Below are 20,642 nucleotides of genomic sequence, written 5' to 3'. Positions count from 1 at the left end.
CGTTTTCCTTTTTACAGTTTCGACGTTTTGTCTGATTGAACATGTAAGTCATTGAATCTTTTGATTCAACATAATTAAAGTCATTGATTCCAATGTGGACATATATCTATATTGCTTTGTATACATGTTTTTATTATTACAACAATTGTGTCTGTGTTAGTAGATTAGGGTTAAGGTGATGTCACTTTTTGAATTTCCGGCGAATAACAAAAAACCAAAGAATATTCAGTTCTTTCCAAAAACTGTTATATTACGATTCAACCAAATAGTTTCCATTGTCTACCAGAAAGGAACAATTCTTATATCTTAATATTAAGATTTGATACCTTTATAACAGACAGTAAACTAAAACAATAGACATTCATATGTGACGTCGGTGAGCTCAACAAAGCAATTTCAAGCACAAATATTAATGTGGAATGTAAAGTAAGTTACACACTACAATATCCGTCCAAGATACTTTCAAAAACAATGCATTTGCAGAATAGAGAGATAAAAGTAATTTTGACAGCTCGTGAAAACTAGTGACAAATTTTGACAGGTATATGATGACTCGTGACCTAATTAATTTTTTTCTGTTATTTCTAACTTCCAGTTTGATTTTCATAAAATGGGTATTCTTTATTGTAGTTTACAACTCGTACATTAAAACAATAAAAGAATATATTGTTACCTCACTGTCGTTTTGTCTATCCGTCTCTCGTACGAATTCCTATTGTTTCAGTCATTTGTCAGTAATTAGAGCAACTCACAGTGTTGCAGTCATACAAAACACATCCCTTATTTTCACATAGATATTGAGGATTTATCTAATGAGCACATGTATTGGAAACATAATTTCAATACCGACTGTGTATTGTAATAATGCTAAACTATCTCAGCCGTGACATCTCCTTAAACCACGTTTTGAATTTCCTGTGAATTACAAGAAAACAAAAAAAAATTGTTGTTTCAAAAGATTCAGAAAGGAACCGTTCTTATGCTTTAAGTTAGAAATTTGGCACCCTTATAAGCAAAAATAGATTAAAACGACAAAAATTCTTACCTGACTTCAACGACAACGTACGTACGTCAAGCCCACCGTCTGCACCGATCGTGTTAGATGTAAACTGTATTTTTCAAAGAAAATTTCAATGTGCTGAGGTAATTTCAAAACGTGCACGTAATTTAGGGCGAACCAAACGTCAGAAACATTCCTTCTAAGCTCTTGTGTACTTGGCTGTTTCATAGAAGAAGGTCTTTATAACTTTAATACGACTTACAAGAGTTTGAAGCGGTGTGAGACCGATATAAACATGATCCATGCAGCAGGTGCGCGTGACTTGCCACCTGCCTCTGAGCTCATCAATCAATCTCATCACAATTATTGATATAGATTTATTGTAATGTTACACACTACAACGTCTTAACAAGATAAAATGCATATAAATAAAATCTTTAAGATGATCCTAAGTATGGAACACAACCAAGCAGAACAATAACAGACTCGGTTTGAGTTTGTTCAAGAGAGGTAATGAAATGTGCAATCCCTCCCGCCCTCTAGGACCAGCTTAAGAGGAATTATATTATAATAAAATAAAGAATGGACATATAAAATGATTTAACAGATCGCGAAAACCAATGAAACAATTTGACTGGCCGCAGATGACTCATGACCTAATTAAAAATTTGCAACTTCTAACTCGATTTTGTTAAGTGCTCTTCTTTACTGAAGATTTTATACATTAAAACAATAAAAGAAATGACTGTGAACTTACTGTCGTTTTCTCTATCTAAGTCGTGTAAGAATTCCTATTGTTTTAATCACCTGACACTAATTAGAGCCATAGGTCCCTTATTTTACCTACATAATGAGAATTTATGTAATGAGAACATATACTTGTAATACAATTTTCAAACCTGTTGAGTATTACAAAATGCTTTAAAATAAATAAACCGTGGCATGTCCGTAAAGATACCAGTTTGTATTGCATTTCGCACATGATTTAAGATTTATAACAGTTGTGGGTATGTTAAGTACATGTATATAGAAAGAAGATAGGAATTTGTGTTGGACTATGAACATTTTTCAATTTTATATTAAAAAACATTGTGTATGTATACCAGTAATTTAGAAGAAAGATAGTAAATTGTGTTGTTTTGTGTACATCTTCTTCCTGGCACACCAATCATTGTATGTGTCAGATGAATATATTAGAGAAATCATTTTTTATCTAAAAATCAGTGCTTTTTCGACATTTTTTAACACGTCTGTACGAAAATTGATGTTTGAGACAAAAATTGCTTGAACTAAAATGCATTTTAGGAAATCTGTATATCCTTTCCGCAGCCTTAACGTACTAAAACGTATTAGCGTCTGATGGCCTTTTCACGCTTCCGTAGAAACAACATTTATTACACGAAACTTATTTTGAAAACATTTCTGAAATGTCTAGGTCTGCAGCTCTCAAATACGGTTATATCTTACATCTGAGGCATATACTGACACTCTCAGACAACATCAAAAATGACATTTTGAGCGATTTGATGAAGTTCCAAAATTATCAATGTAACCTTGATCCGTTACGGAGCCCTGTGGGATTTCTGTTTATCCAGAGCTAAAATATTTTTTCGTAGATTAAAAGCAGATATGTTGTACTAAAGCCCAGGTAATTTCAAATCGTAATTAAGTGCTGAAAATTGGCTCCCCAATAGCAAAAAAAAAAAAAAAAAAGTCCACGCGCATACATTTAGACGGGGTGACCCCTGCGCGTGGCCCCTGACTATCTACGAATCAAACTGCGGCTTTCGTTTTTAAATTTAGCATTTCTACTTTCATTTTATTTACTTCCGGAAATAGCTGAAGGTCGAGTGACGTCATTTTCTGTGTTGTCAAAAACATACATATGCCTGGCGAGATTGCATAAATATGTGCTGGCCGTCCTAAGGATATAGAGCTAGTACCTAAATTTTGGATTATGAAAAACATGTAACATTTAAGACTGAATATAATACGCGAGTCTTGATTTGATCATTTTGAAGCATATTATTTAAGATTTTCTGAAACTTCTTATTTAATTTCCATGTAGCTGCTCTTGCAGATAGTCCTACCTATCAAGTTATTGATAAATATTTAATCCCCAATTATACCTGGATTATTGCGTGAAGAACTTATCTCAATGCAAAAATGTTGTCAAATACACGATTATTGTGTGACGTCAGAAAATGTTTTAAGTCTAATAAAATAAACTCAGATCCACTATTTAAGTTGAAATGTAGATATAATGTTACTTGTACCATATCACACATCATATAAAAAAACAAGAAAAAACTCTTCAATATTTACCATGAAAATTGACATTACAATTAAATGACTTATTAGCTCACCTGAGCACGAAGTGCTCAAAGGTGAGCTTTTGTGATCGCCCTGTGTCCGTCGTCGTCCGTCCGTCCGTCCGTCCGTCGTCAACAATTTGACTGTTAACACTCTAGAGGTCACATTTTTGGCCCAATCTTTATGAAACTTAGTCAGAATATTACCCTTAATAAAATCTTGGACGAGTTCGATATTGGGTTATCTGGAGTCAAAACCTAGGTCACCAGATCAAATCAAAGGAAAAGCTTGTTAACACTCTAGAGGTTACAATTTTGGCCCAATCTTAATGAAACTTGGTCAGAATATTACCCTTAATAAAATCTTGGAAGAGTTCGATATTGGGTCATCTGGGGTCAAAAACTAGGTCACCAGGTCAAATCATAGGAAAAGCTTGTTAACACTCTAGAGTCACAATTTTGGCTCAATCGTGACGAAACTTGGTCAGAATGTTATCCTCAATGAAGTCTTAGAAGAGTTTGATAATGGGTCATCTGGGGTCAAAAACTAGGTCACCAGGTCAAATCAAAGGAAAAGTTTGTTAACACTGTAGAGGCCGCATTGATGACTGTATCTTCATGAAGCTTGGTCAGAATGTTAATATTGATGATTTTAAGGTCCAGTTTGAATCTGGATCATGTCGGGTCAAAAACTAGGTCACCCAGTCAAATCAAATGAAAAGCTAGTTTACACTGTAGAGGCCACATTTATGACCATATCTTCATGAAACTTGACAAAAATGTTAATCTTGATGATCTATACGTCAAGTTCAAATCTGGGTCAGGTGGGGTCAAAAACTAGGTCAATAGGTCAAATCAAAGAAAAGGCTTGTTAACACTCTCGAGGCCACATTTAAGACTTATCTTCATGAAACTTAGTCAGAATGTTAAGCTTGATGATCTTTAGGTCAAGTTCGAATCTGGGTCATGTCGGGTCAAAAACTAGGTCACGGGGTCAAATCAAAGGAATAGCTAGTTAACACTTTAGAGGCCACATTTATGACCATATCTTAATGAAACTTGGTCAGAATGTTAATCTTGATGATCTTTAGATCAATAGGTCAGGTGCGCGATACAGGGCCTTCATGGCCCTCTTGTCATTGAGTTTTTAACCATACATTTACTTCATTATTCCTATTAACTTGTGTCATGCAGGTGTAAAGGTAAATGCAGGATAGGATTAATATTTGTGTCATTGAATGATCTCTAGTACTTTGTCTGGAATATATGTCGTAAAAAGTGTGTAGTTTAAAAGAATAAAATGTTTCTTTGTTATAAACTGATTACAAAACATACTTAGGTATTTGTGTTGCATTATATGCATGTTTTATCATCATTTTGATAACAGTTGTATAGATGTTAGTTGAAAAGGTAGGAATTTGTTTTGCATTACGTTCATGTCTTATTCTATTTGTGATGGCTTTTTGTGAGTGCAGTGAATGTCGTAAATGACGATTTTTCCTTTCGATTTGCAAAATTTCTAATTTTTATTTTTAATGTCTGATCTGGCCCATAATAATGGCATCCAATTTAACAACACAAACGAGAAAAATAAAATTCACTAGAAGAAAGAAGCAGGAAAGAAATCAAACAGCAGAAAAGGAAGCAATTTATGTCGGACGTCACGTGGAAAATTCCTTTCGTTTTCAGTTTGATGAATGTGCCAGAAAGAAGGTTACCTTCTTCGTGTGTAATAATTTTGTTTTTTTTATTTTATTTTGAATATTGATTTATTATATTGTAGGCATTGTTATTTGCCATATTTATTTCATATGATAGGGGGTATGGGCCTTTTATTCCAACCAAAATTCCGGATACTGCTTTGTAAAGTTAATTTATGCTAATTTTTAAACACATTTTATTGTGTTACTTTTATTGGATTGTATATAAGTAAGTTTTATAATACTATTTCTGTATAACCATTTGTTAAAGATTGTGTGCATTTGTTAAGGATCGTTGTATGTTGTGTATCGTGTTGTTACTATGTATTAAATTTGTAACTCACTCTGCAACTCCTTAAAGGTACAAGGCTCTATTATCTTAATGACATGGCTATGCCCATTCCTCTTTCGGTAATCAACACCAAATTTATCACACAGTACGTACGTCTGGAAGAAACCTCCAACTGTGTCTTATATTTTTAGTTTTATACTTTGATTTTTTAAGTTAAGTATTTATGTGTTTAATGTTTTGATATGCATAATTATAGTCAAACTTTTTACAAATGTCACCTAACAATAAGGCAAAATTGGCCTTTGAACCAAGGTGACTTACATTTTAAGGTATCCTTGTGCTCTAGTAATTATCTCAAAGTAGGTTTCTTACAGACTGACCTTTAGCAGTATCAGAACAGTGGTCTTTCTTGAGAGGTGGCTGATTGCACAACAGTGACTGTTTGTCCTTCCAAAATACCAGTTGAACAGTATATGACTATATAGTGGTAAAGGTGTTTATAGTAGTGAACTGTTTAGTCAATATTCATTGCTGCGTGTTCAGAAGTTGTTCTCCTAAGGAGGAGGTGAAGAAAACAACAACAGCAATACCATCTAAGTAAATACACTAACATAATCGTCAACATATAACACTTGCGTTATAATTTTCTTGTTTCTTTAAAACTGTGAGGTTCACGCCCCTAGGCGGGAAAAAATTATGTTTGTTGTGTTTCATTCATTGTACATCTTAGTCCTTCCTCATCATTTAACTTGAAAGAATCATATAGAGCCCATATTCCTGACATTTATCAGGATAATGGTCTTGATAACATCTGAGCTAAGTTTGAAACTCTGTTAATTCGGATGAACAACTAATTTAAGTCTGAATTTAAGCACAACCTTGTGTATGCAATACATTGCATTCGATATACCGAAACTTAGTGGTCGGTTTTGCAAACGGGTCATGATCAGTCAATAATTAGGTCACTTAATACAACAATAAAAAATCCTGCTTACACTACAAAAGCAATGTTTTTTCACCAACATTCACGAAACCCCAAAGGTAGAGTTGTGTTGCATTGTGTACATGCTTTATAAATTCTATTCATTATGAGAATTGTATATGTTATCAGGAAGAATAGAACTTGAGTCGTATTTTATGCATTAGCATATTTCTGAAACACGTACAGTGCTTTATTATTTAAACAGTTTTTTTTATTTTATACCTTAGGGCTTCGTCAAACGCTTTTTACAATATATTCAATGTTTTATTACGTGATGTGATTTACCTCGAATATAAAGCACAGGCGAATATATCAAAGTAAGGTAATATAAAATTCAATTCCATGTAGCATACGTCTGGTAATGACTTTCACTCCATTCAGGAAAAATAAAAAAAATACTACTAGTAGATTTAGAGAGCTTGGAGACAGGACTAAAGATGCAACTTTCTCCAGTCGAAAGTTAGAATTGTCAGCATGCCTACGTTTAGGAACCTTAAAATTCGACATTTTCAATAAAAGAAAAGCATGTTCCCCTACAGTAAGCCTTAGCCATAGAATTAGTTTTTTATCAATAGATATAAAAACAATTCTAAAGATTTTTTAGTTCTTTCCGTTGAAAATGATTTGCTCAGTCATGTCTCAAATAAGTTATTCCTACCTACCCAAATCAAACTTCATAAAACCAAATTCCATGACCGACAAATATTTCTGTAAAACAGGAATCTTTTTGAAATTACTATCTCTAGGTTGCCCGGTAGTACTATTTCCGAAATGCTTTTATGGAAATACGAAGGTAAATCAATATTTGGCATGGGGTAGCAGGATGTTCACTATTCATTTTATCAATGCGACTAGATAAATTACACGATTCCTCAGTACAGGTATTTAGCTCTATCTGTTAGTCTAACTTCGTTGGTAATATTTATGAGCTGTTGAATGATAGTCTTTTGCTCTATCTGTTAGTCTAACTTGGTTGGTAATATTTATCTGCTGGTCTTACTTGGTTGGCAATATTTATGAGCTGTTGAATGATAGTCTTTTGCTCTATCTGATGGTCTAACTTGGTTGGCAATATTTATGAGCTGTTGAATGATAGTTTTTTGCTCTATCTGTTGGTCTAACTTGGTTGGCAATATTTATGAGCTATTGAATGATAGTCTTTTCCTCTATCTGATGGTCTAACTTTAGCCTGGGAATCAAGTCTGACAATTTCTAACTTTTTTTCTACCTGCAAATCGTTTCTAAACAAGCGCAGATATGATCATATACAAATTAGGCTAATTATAGAAAATCGTTAATCAGCACTGACATGGAAACTCCTTCAGATTTCCCCAGGTGTTGATAATATCAGAAACTCGATGAATACTAATTAGCAAATTAAGCACAAATATTCTCAACGGCTTCCCAGGCTAGTCTAACTTGGTTGGCACTATTTAACACCGACTGAGTTTGACTTATGTTAAAAAGTATTATAATTTTGATTGGTTAAAACTTATTAGACTTCTAATGTGTTGGCTTCATGGAATGGAAGACAGAACAATTTAACTGAGTGTAATTTGAGAAGCTACTAACCTCAGACTGTTTTAATTATAAAGTACGCATCTTTGATTTAAATGAATCAACAGGCAATGAGTTTTCGATTTTGAACGAGTCTTTATATTTTTTTCAGATGAAATTAATACTCTTTTCTCTGTTTTTAGTTTAATGTTTAATAACACTATAGTACTATTCAATAGTATATCTGAAATTTGAAATGTACTTTGTACTAAATATTCTTATGTAACTTTCTGTGCTTTGAGCTTAATAAAGTCAGTGTTGTTTTTGTTGTTTGTTGTAGTTGTCTTCTAAAGGCAAACTCTTCAGATTGTATGACCATCAATTTAGTTACCTTTTCTGTCAGTAAGGTCCGATTTCAGTATAATCTAACCCAAAGTCTGATGAATGTATAAAAAAAAGTATTTAGGCAATTGAAAGAGATAACTAATTAGCAATTCTCATGTCGGAAGAATATGTTTATCACCCATAGAATACTACATAGAACATACTTAAATTAACCACAAGCATATGAATCACAATACAAATGTAACAATACATAATATCAAAATTCATACATACGGAGAGATCCTGTTTTTTGTAAAACTGCAGAGCTAAGAGCAAACGGAGTAAATTGCTATCTATGATTGGATAACCGTTTACCAAGGCCACTATAACCTTGACCTACGACATAATTATATCAACTGGCCAAAGAAAATCGTTCTGTGTAATGTTTTGGGGAAAGTGAAGGCAATGCGTTTTACAGTTATTAATCGAAACCCTGGTTTCTGTGATTTTGATATTTTGCTAGCTGGTAATTATCCTGTAGACTAAAACATTTTTAAGCGTATGTTTTTATGTACAAACGCAGTGTGCCCTTATCATTTGAACTACCCACCTAAAAAGCAATTAGGTTCAATGTCAAATGTGTCTGAAGGCCGTACGCCAAAGTGTTCTTAAGTTATTTAGTTTAATCACATTTTATTGTACATATATACAGAAACACAAACAACAATCACATACATCAAACATGTCATATATTCAAATGGGTTGGGCCAAAAGTTATTACAACAGTATCGAGGGTCCTTCCCAGAAGTTATTAATAGGACACCATTTTAGCTCGACTATTTGAAGAATAATTAGAGCTATCCTACTCACCACGGTGTCGGCGTCGGCGTCGACTTGGTTACGTTTTTCGTTCCAGTTCAAATTTTGACAAAGTCTTTTGAGATAAAGCTTTGAAACTTTCAACACTTGTGTACTATCACCATGTCCAATTATAGACAAGAGTACATAAGTCCATCAAGGATTTTGGCTGAATTATGACCCCTTTTGACTTAGAAATTTTGGTTAAGTTTTTCGTACCAGTTCATATTTCGACAAAGTCTTTTGAAATAAAGCTTTGAAACTTTCAACACTTGTTTTAGGCAAGATATCATAACTCCATCAAGGATTTAGGGTGAATTACGGCCCCTTTTGATTTAGAAATCTTGGTTAAGTTTTTACAAGTTCATATTTTGTCAGTCTTTGACATATGGCTTTGAAACTTTTATCACTTGTTCAGTATTATAGTCTCTATCTGTAGGCAAGAATACATCTACTTTGGCTGAATTATGGCCCTTTTTGGACTTGGAAATTGGTTCTGTTTTCGAACAAGCCTATGTTTTGTCAAAATTATTTGACATATGGCTTTTAAACTTTGAACACTTGTTCATCATCATGATTTTCATTTGTAGGCAAGAGTACATAATTCGGACAACTATTTTGTTGAATTATGTCCCTTTCAGTTAAATTTTTTGTACCATTCCATATTTTGATTAAACTGTTTGTCTTTGAAACTTAAATCACTTCATTACCATCATGGTCGCGCATTGCCATTTAATGCAAGACTTCTCGAATTCCAAAAATACAGGAACATGGTTTGTCTAATCTATTTTTTTCTTTTGTTTGAAAATCTGTTTTAATATTTTGACCCCATTCTTCAATCAATTCTTCGAAAAATCGAGCGCACTGTCATCCGACAGCTCTTGTTAGTCTCAACTTCACTTTGATACTAATGTTTTATATCCTTACCAAGAAGAACAATAGGACCACAGAATATCGCCAAGCGTTGATGCATGTTTGTCTATCGACTGTAAATACTTTTCAGTGGTCTTGACCTTAAAACTCAAAACAGCAGGATACTGGCTACAGGCAAGCTAAATAAATATAAAGATTTTAGCCCAGTGATGACGTCTCCTTTGTTTGTTTTGGGTTTATCCCCACTTTTCAACAGTATTTTAGTTATGTAACTGCGGGCTGTTAACCTAACCAATGTCACTGGATTCTGTACTAGTACAAACCTGTTCTTCACAATGTATTGCCAACTTCTCCGCATGAATTAGAGGTGGAGGATGAATTATTTCAGACACTATGTTTTTCATCAAACCGTGATGAAAAATATTGCTAGCCCGGGACTGAACTCACGACCCCGTAATTGATAGATCTGCACTCTCCATACTGAGCTGAGTGGGCAGGCATTTTTTCAGTTTCGAGGTCAATGTGACATCGACCTTTAGCTAAATGCTATGACCTACTTTAACAAATATATATAGTGTCTTCTTTGCTTAATGAGCTTAATGGTCTCCCGGCGGACAGACCAACCGACCCACATGAACTATACAATATACCGAGTATTTACATGAGTTGCCAGAGATCAGATGCAGCTACATAGAAGATACCTTGGAAGCATAGAATTCAACCAAGCAAAGCAATAGCAGTCTCGATTTGAATGAGAATGTTCGTGAGAGATAATGGAAAGTGCAACACCCCTCACGCTCCCTAGCGTAAAAGAACACTGAATCAAAGGACGGGTAGACCTTTCACAACCGCCGTACGTCACCACTGCAATTGTGATAGTTAACAAAATATGTATTAAGGTTTGTTGGTAGCATAGATAGCAATCAAGCAAAATAATTGCAGACTCGTTTCGACAGTGTCTGGTCATAAGAGTATTATTTCAATGCTACCATTTCATTCTATACTGGAGAAATAGGCATAATATACTATTTTGACTTTATTACAGTGGATTTATTTATAATCGGTAGTATAATATACATGTATTAGAATTTTGAAATCACGGATGACCAATGCTGAATAGTTTCTTGCAAATGGCATCTTACGATATATCCCTAGGAAACAATACTTTTACATTAAATACCAGCAAAATAATAATCATGTTTCACTCTGGCATAGAACTATAAAAGTATAACTGTGTTTCTTTGTATCCTTTATATTCAAACAAATTCATGGATAACCCGCAATTGCAGTCATTTTTAACGTGGTAAGATCGGCTATTTACGTAATCTCCGTAACGGACTTCGGCATTATCCGTCTGTTTGCCCGATCTACTGAGCTACATTAGCAGCCGATGAATGCCGAAGCAGCATCGGGAGATTACGTAATATCGCATAAATTGCCGATTGTCATTACGGGTCTATTAGCTAAATCATAATTCATTTCGTTTTTTGGCTTTATGGGGGGCAAGATACAGAAAATTCCACACATTTGCATTGATACCAGTGCGCTAAAAACGTGAAAAAATCCAGTTTTGAGAAATGCCAGGAAAGTGTAGAGCGGATGTATTGCGTATACTTAGCACTTCATCATGTGACATTTTCAACCTGCCGATTCCGTTGTTTCTATAATAATCAAAGCGCTCAAAGCGCTGATGGTGGCTGCTAATCAATGTGTAAAATATTACAAAGAAAGTGACCTTTGAGGAATTCTTAATATCAACCAGAAGAACTTCAGCTTTTAAGATTTCTTTCTAAAGCCTTTGGACAGTGCCTGTCATTAATTATATACACACTGATTTAGTCCTTATCGAATAACTTTGGTTTTCATGAAAATTTTTTGTGGAAGAAAACAGCACAAAACATGCACCACAAATGCCCCTCAGAATTTCAGTTCTGCAGCCAGTGTATTTAAGAGGCGCATTAATTATTACTCCATCTGTTATACCGTACTCAAAAGCCCGCTAGACATAACAGCAGGCTTCGCAAAAATGTTGGACATTTAAGTTAGACAAACTTACAACTTTAGTCAGACCGTGAAAAAAATCGAAAAATAAAATATGTAACTGGCGAAACGAAACCGTTTTAGTTTTTATACATATTTGTATCAATCCAGATATTTTGAGCCGCACCATGAGAAATCCAACATAGTGCGTTTGCGACCAGCATGGGTCCAGACCAGCCTGTGCATCCGTGCAGTCTGGTCAGGATCCATGCTGTTCGCTTTCAAAGCCTATTGCAACTAGAGAAACCGTTAGCGAACAGCATGGATTCTGACCAGACTGTGCGGATCCGAAGGTCCAAGCTGGTCACAAATGCACTATGTTGGTTTACTCTTGGTGCGACTGAAGTGAGCAGAATCTGTCTTAAAACAATTCAATTTTTAAGTTGGTCAAATCTGTTATCCGATGGCTTGATACAGTCCGACATATTGTCGTTTCATAAAGGCGAGTATTAATATCATCGCTGCGCCCGTTGATAATTCGTGTTTTGTTAGACGAAATTGTACTGAATACATGTGTATCTATGCATTAATATAGTATCTTATGTTGTACATTTGCTGAAGGAAGATTATCCGTGAGGGAATATTATTTAGAAAACATACATGTCTTTGATTCTCATGGCAGGTCACATTGCAAAAAATATTGAATGAATTTTATCTGAATATTCTTTTGTTTTGTTCACTCTCGTATTGCAAAGCATGTTTAATTATATTTTGTTTTTAATATAACGATGAACTGTACATGTTCAAGTTATATCAATAAATTACTGTCCTGTTCTGTTCTGTTCTGTTCATAAATCATCTTACTAAATTAGAGCGCTAATTAGTGTTAATTGGCAGTAGCAACGCCTGAGAAAATCCGTATCACTGCTGATTATCGATTTTCTATAAATAGCCTAATTAACATGTGGTCATATTTTTGAGTGTTTCAAACGACAACGAGACAATACTGTCTAAAATTCGGTAACATTCTTAGATCATTAGGGTTGCATTAATATGATATCTTATAATTTGATAGCTATGATTGACGAACATATAAGTTTATTCTGACAAACTTGAAAATTGTTACAACTTGCTGGAAAAGCTCTAGTAGGTACAAACTGGTATTGTCTATGGACCGGAAATGTTCGGAAACTTTTCCGTTGAAATTCCGTTTCTATTTTTAGCCGATGTATATAATCTGTAGATATTGCTATTAGAAGTCATCGTTCTTTATCAAATACAGTCTTATATTTCGAGAGTTATACATGTGACAATGCGGTTAGGAAACATGTTTGAATTGTCAGTCTGGATTCCCGGCTAGATTTCTACCTTTTCTACGTTATAAGCTACGTGACCTCTAGGGCAGTACTATGCAATAGCTAATCAATATCATCGCTCAGTTCAGGTTACATAAGGTCAATGTTTATTCACGTGATCATAAATTTGCATATTTGTATTCATACACGTGGTTGTTTTAATTAAAACGTTAGCTTCAGTTTGTATTGATTTTAGTTGCCGAATTTACATTAAAAATGGTAATAAGGCATATATTGTAGCATTGCATATTCTGCACGTTGTGTAGATAATTATTTCCCTGGAAAGCCTGGAACTATTTTTGGTTGTGTTGTTAGGATGGTCTTAAGAACTGACAAGATTTCTCAAACAGAGTATTCTTTTTAACACTGGTGGCAGCAGCCACCAAAAACGAGTAAAACTCCCGTTTCAGGACACTAAATTATGAGGCAAAATAGTGTCACAGAACCGTTTAGGCCTACTTTTTCTGCGAACTTGAGCTGAATCTAGACGGATGGATGGATGACCGTCTCAATTTCGTCTGACTTCAGTTTCCTCAGATAAAATGTTAGACCCGGCCGTCTACACGGAGCTGGTAAAACTCGATTCAGGCATTTATTCATTTTACACACCAGTATTAGTCCGCAGGAATCCTTATACATTATCATTATCGTCATTATCATTGTTCTATAAACATCATAAATAACCATTTTAACTACATATACCAATCTTATTAAAAGACGTACCTGGGCCATATTACAAAACTGGCCACTGCCACAAATATCCTAAAATACAGCACATGTTCATTGTTGATACCTCATACCTGGAAGTCTTTAAAACACAAGTAAAGCTTCAATTCAAAAAGGTGTTTTACTCGAAGTATTTGTAAAGAGACGACAATTATGAAATGGTATATAAAATAATGTAACATGTCAGTTTTATAATTATGACAGTTAAAGCGTAGCACATGTTTACATAATGTTTGTTTGCGCCAAAAACATACAAGAAAAGCACACTCATCTCCAACCACTCAACTAATATAAGTAAAATCGCTAACGGGTTTGCGTATTAATTTTCTAGCTGTACTAACAGTGTGGTTTTCATTAGCTGTACCCTGCAGCGCCAGAAATTTGACAGGTTTTACAGCACATCTTCAAGAAATACTCCCTGTCACAGAATCGAAACTTTAGCACCAGTGGACAATATGCAAAGTTGTAGTTGTCAATGCACTCTGAAATAAAATAAATTTTGACATATACATATTGTTCGCATCTCTAAACATTTGTAAGAGAACTTTATAAAATTTGCTGTGAAATCTTCTATCATTTCTGCACTAAATGGATTAATAAAAAACATACCTTCTCGATTTAGATTTTTCAGAATTCAGCTCGATATGAATTTGTGTAACTTCAAATATTTATCAATTCACTTTGCAGTGATTCATATCAGTTTAATTTCTTAAAATTTCGATATCCAAACACTAACACAAATGTTTAAAATGAAAACTTACGAAAACTGTTCAATTATGTTGGATATAAACCAATGAAAACAACACACATACACTTCAATTTACGGACATTTCATTGTCGTTATAATATTTAAAAAAAAAAACAACAAGCAAACAAAAAAACAGTATTGTCGTTATAATATTTAGAAAGAAAAAAAAAACACCCAAAAAACAGTAATTATCTACCACAACCAGCTATTCTTGAAGCTGTTCATTTAGTAGTTGTAATCCATTGGAATAATTTTTTTCACTACTAAAATATGTTTGTTACCATGACAATTTCGACAACGGTCTGTTGTCTTCCTCAAATGTATCATACTACGAATATCGGCTATCTTCGGTCTTGTCCGTCAGTTTACGTAATATGATTTATCTAAGGAAGACAACAGACCATTGTCAATACTGTGATGGTAACAAACATATTTAAGAAGTGAATAAAGAACTTTATTCCAATATTACAAGCTATTTCTATTTGTCATCGCGGTAGAGAGTAGAACAGTGCAAGAACAGTAGAACGCCTCTAAATTAGGCGTCCTATTGTAAAAATAAAATGCTAGTTAGTACGTAACTGATTTACTGAAAAAAAATGATGATACAAGGCATAGGAAATATTTTTCAAAAAAAAAATCACCCGGTATCGGGGACACAAGGATAACCAGTTTAGAGGGATAAGTTTCGTATATTTATTCAAACATGCGTATAACGATGCGCAGTGATATCAATTTTGAGGGTAACATTTAAATATCACATGCACGAATTTTATGCGCTACGACTCACTGATGAAAGTAATCTGAATCCTAGCGGTCGCTTGCATTGAGCGCTGGCTGATAACAGAACATGCCCAAAGGGTACATAACAATAAAAGAATTTTTTCTTTGTTTCGTATAAAATTCAACAAATTTAATACAATTTCTAGATTTTCACCCCGTCGTAGATCTATTTTTTCCAGAAGATATCCACACAAGAAAACGAAAAGAAAAAGGGGTGTTGAATAGTTTGCAATGAAATACAAGTCAACTGAAATCATGGTACCCTCATATTGCCGCATTTAAGATCGCGAACTGTAAAATAATTACCCTGCTTTCATTTTTAAGCAAACAACTCGAAAACATGCATGAAAAGTTTCTTATTTCATGTAAAATTCATTTCATGAGTTAAATAATGCGCATTTTGCCCCCGGTTGACGCGGAAATGCACGAAAAATGGGAAAATTATGATCAATTTGTTAGTTTATATTTCATTCACAGTAATACATGTACAAATTTAATACATACATCATAGTTTGAACAAGGTAAGTAGGAAAAGATAAGAATGAAAGTCACATAGTCTTAAAGAATTATTCTCTGATTAATCTATTAGAGACTTCTTTCGACTGAATCACGGAAGCACATTTTTCACCCAGTTACTACTATATACCATATGGGTTTTTGTTCGTCCCATAATTATTTTATGACGATTTTTGTCTGTATAATAAAATATTGCACTCGAGAGTGTGACATGAAAATCGTTCACCACTCTGAACAAGAATATCAAGCCTTTATTTCACTTTTATGAGAAATAAAGGGGGAAAAATGAAATTTTCTTGAAAATCATTCAATATACCTGTGCGTTTTTATTTTGTCTTTTTTTTTTTTGTCATTTCATCGACGATCGGCTTTTTTATATCACCCTCTCGTGAGAGCAAGATTTACATATTATTTTATCTCACGTAAATATCCAATGCAAATTTTCCATTAGTTTAACTCGAATGATATATCATACCCACCAGTGATTTTATAACTCCTGCGCAAAGCCGTTATTTTCAATTTATTTGCAAGTGATATGATGCATTAATTTCATATCACATACGCAACTACGCTATTTTGGTTTTCTATGCATGTGATATTATTTTTTCATATCTCCCATTGAGATATCTATACTTTCGCATTGATAAAAAGACTGAGATAATACATTTTCATACGAAGCGTTTATAGATACTTTAAGATTAAATGAACTTTTCTGGTGTTTGTGCATTATTATTATTATTATTATACCAGATTTGTTGAGCGCCCTTTTCATATGTAATATACGTTCAAAGGCGCTTTACAATTAAACATGTGACACATCGCAGATATGTAGGAAAATAACAAAACATGACATATGCAATCACAAAACTGAAACTGAACAATTTGATTAAACGCCTTTTTTATAAATGATATTTTCAATGGCGTTGTACATAATAATAAAAAATAACAACAATATCATAAATGAACAATGATAATATTTACAGCCTTATTGTAACAAACAGCCATGACCGCGCACCCCACCCCTGAGGTCGTTTTACCCCTATTGCCAATACCAGTGCTTTAAACATCTGGTACGCCCAGACGGGCTGCATATAGTGGTTCAACCTCCCGGTAAATGGTGCCATCATGTACTGTTTTAGATAGAAATACCACACATTTCAAGTGAAACTCAAGTCTTGCGAAAAACACACACATAGAACGTCATAACCCTTAAAATGTGACATGATGAAATAAAAGATGGATTGTCAATTTAGTTAATTACATGATGAATTGTACAGTTAAGAGATCTTCGTCAGCGACGAATGACTTGCTGTAGTTCTGTATTACAAAAATAACAATGGCATATTTATTATGAGTAGAAACAGTCACAGTTGGTATCTATGTGTTGTAGAAAATTTTGAAAAGGTGTGTTTTGAGAGCTCTTTTGAATGAATTAAGTGATGAATCTTTTCTGAGATTGTCAGGGAGAGAGTTCCATAGTTTTGCGGCTGCAACCCTGAAACTTCTATCCCCGTAGGTAACCAGTCGACTTTTTTGTGGCACAAGGGTTGTTGCTGCATTTGCTGACCTCAGATTTCTAGTTGGCACGTACACCTCCAGTAAGTCTCTCATATACACCGGCGACTGTCCATGCAAGTGCATGTGTGAATCATTATGGCGCCTCGGTCGATATTCATATATCTCGCGGTGAACATTTTGCATATCGCCCTCTCAGGAATACCTTTATGTGCACTTTAATGTGTATGTACTTTTCCCGTATTTAACAGCCTTATTTTATGAGCTCATCAAACGGGTAAGACACGGAGATCAGAACAAATCCTCAATAATAACGTCACACGCTCAATGCGCCGCGTTTCAAATTGAGTTGAATTATGCAAAATCTAAATCAAGAAGGTATATTTTTTATTAGTCCATTTTGTGCAGAAATGATAGAGGAATTCACAGCAAATTTCTAAAAAAAAAAATTACCGCGCCGTTTTTTCTTTGTACGCAGTCAAAGATGCAACAGTGTGTTAAAAACAGGTACGTTTATAACGTTTTGACGTTGCATTTTTACTGATGTACACCCACTCGGAGAATTAACGACAAATATATAGTAATGTTTTCATAGATATTTTCTTCGTGATTTCAGTGTACTTTGAATTTTAAACTTTGATGCACTAATAAAAAAGATACAACGAAAAAAGACAGAAACACCCCGATTTCAGTTAGAGCCGGCAGATGGCGCTTTGAGGTCATTATGTTGCTATGGTACCGACGTCAGAATAAAACAAAACTTCATAAAACCAAGGGCAGTTGTATCACGTTTATTTAATCCAAATTTGAAAGGAATCCGACGACTTTTTAAAAATCTCGACAAAGGGCGCATACTACCTTAAAAATCTGTCCAAAATAATCTTTTTGGTGTAGTCTATAGACTGTTAAGTGCAAATATATTTAAACCTGTCATCTCAGACACAAATTCTTTCTGAAAACGTATTGTCAAAATATATTTGTTTCTGTATATCCACTTCATACTCCAGTCAGGACCTTCTACTGCTAACATTGTTTGTCGTCATAAGCTTATAAGTAACATATAACAACAGCACCTACCATCCTGTGTAGCCAGTTCTTCCTCGCAAGACATTTCACACCTCCTCGCATCTATAGGACGGCTGTTGAGATCACATTGATCACTGATCTCACCATCGTGGGTCTTACACTCGACCTGACGTCGCTGCCAACCTTCCTCGCATCGACCTGCACACTACAGGTAAAGATAAAGGACAAACTGTTGAACTGATGTTCATACCTTTCATTATGTATACGTATTTGTAGATAAGAGATTATGTACAAAATTGATCATCCAATTTAAACTAGTTTCTTTTGTGATATATTTCATCCATCCAGAGCTTGGTTCAAGTTCAATTCCTACACTTATTACATGTTTTATAAAATCTACTTACTTCTGTCCATTCATGGACGAACCACTGTGGCTGAGGACACGCCATCTTGACGCACGTGGCGATCGTTGCTGGTTTCCGGCTGGTCTCGCATTCGCTGTCATCAAGATACATTCCCTTGTCACTTGTCATGCAATAAACATGGCGGACCATCTCTCCACGCCCACATCGCTTAGAACACTGGAAAAAGGTTTAGTCAAAGTGAAACATAAATATCCACTACTTATTTCTCACTTCAAACCTTTTATTATGCCCTGTAATTTCTTTACGTCGATTTCTTAATTTGGGGTAGTTCTTTACGTTCGGATCGAAATATTTTCCACAATGTAGAATTTGTTTAAACCCACAGGCACGGGTCCAGTGTATATTTTTTTGTTTGATATAAAAATATGTTTTTTTTCAAACAAATATACTTTATATATGTTAGTCAAATGAAAAAAAAAAATCGGTGACAAAAAATCCGGTCAGAGTATCATATATATGGAATGTATATGATAGTGTGACCGGATTTTTGTTCATCGATTTTTTTTTTCATTTGACTAACATATAAAAGGTTAATTGTGTGAAAAAAGGGATTTTTTATATTAAACAAAAAAATAAAATAATAATAATAAAAAAATAAACACTGGACCCGTGCCTGTGTTTAAACCATGATTTTTCAAAGCTTTAGAATATACGTTGGCAATTCAGCAAATAAAAAAAGATAGGACCTTGTGCTTGATTTTTTGCTAGACTTGTTTGAAACATTTTGACCTCATTATCTTGAATTATTTAACGTATCGGATGTTTTAGCCGAATCCAGGCTTTGTTCTAAGTTTTCCGGATAAATGGCGTTACGCCATCTTTTCCGGTGTATCAAACGTGCAGAACACCTGAAGCATTAACATTTTTTTTAAATTACAAAAATTACTGAAAATAATGTTTGTTTCTCTATGCTACTATTAACTTTAAAAAAAAAATCATTTTCGTTTTTGCTTATGTTGAGCTTATGATCACGTCACGTGTCATCTTTTCAGTTTTTGATGGTGGAGAGAGACCTTTTATCATTACTATTATTACACCAGATCTATATAGCGCTCTTTTCATGATAAACACGTTCAAAGGCGCTTTACCTATAGCAAACGCAACCACACAAGGCGCGAAATTCATCCTCTACTAGTACACGGGAGGGAGGAGGGCACAAAAACATGGATGCTAGTGGCTAGTTCCCACAATTTTTTTATACCTGTCTGAGCTGTTAACAACTAGTGAGCAATCTAGGGTCATCATGACAGGCCACAATCAATGGCTAAAACGAACTTACTACATGCTTCAAGGACTATATCTTGACTTTGAACAGACATGATAGGGAAACAAGGAGCTGCATTTTCTAATCGCAAAATCATGTCTTGGGTGTATGACCAAAGATGATTTTGGGAATTTTAACGGTGAAGATCATATGAAGGTCAAGGTCATCTATATATAGGTCAACTTGTAGGTCTTGCCATAAGGTTTGCTGAGCGTGTATAACCTGAACTGTGTCATTTATGTAGGCTGTAGGCAATGTGGTTTGTATTGGCGAACGGACAGACAGTTCAATCGCTATATGCCTGGGGGCATAAAAAACAGACGCTCATCTGATTTTATTTTGTCTCTGTATAATAGAAATATTGTCCTACCCATGATTTTCTAAGTCCAAAAAGGGCCATAATTCTTGCAAAAACCAGGATGGAGTTATGTTTCTTGCTGTACAGAGTCAGCTTGTCAGATGGTAAATT

At 34.4% G+C, this 20,642-nt stretch overlaps 1 protein-coding gene across 1 annotated transcript; it reads right to left on the bottom strand.

The window, feature by feature from the left end:
- Positions 1 to 13,563: 13,563 nt before the first annotated feature.
- On the bottom strand, positions 13,564 to 19,061 carry LOC128555799 (A disintegrin and metalloproteinase with thrombospondin motifs 10-like). Its single transcript, XM_053539371.1, has 3 exons — positions 18,889 to 19,061; positions 18,536 to 18,689; positions 13,564 to 14,381 (listed from the first exon to the last, which is right to left on the bottom strand). Exons 1-3 carry the CDS (start codon positions 19,036 to 19,038, stop codon positions 14,254 to 14,256), a joined length of 432 nt encoding a protein of 143 aa, XP_053395346.1. The 5' UTR covers positions 19,039 to 19,061; the 3' UTR covers positions 13,564 to 14,253.
- Between the last annotated feature and the right edge of the window lie 1,581 nt (positions 19,062 to 20,642).

This window comes from Mercenaria mercenaria, chromosome 3 (assembly GCF_021730395.1).
Source record: "Mercenaria mercenaria strain notata chromosome 3, MADL_Memer_1, whole genome shotgun sequence".
Classification (NCBI taxonomy): Eukaryota; Metazoa; Mollusca; class Bivalvia; order Venerida; family Veneridae; genus Mercenaria; species Mercenaria mercenaria.
This window is presented reverse-complemented; position numbering and strand designations above follow the sequence as displayed.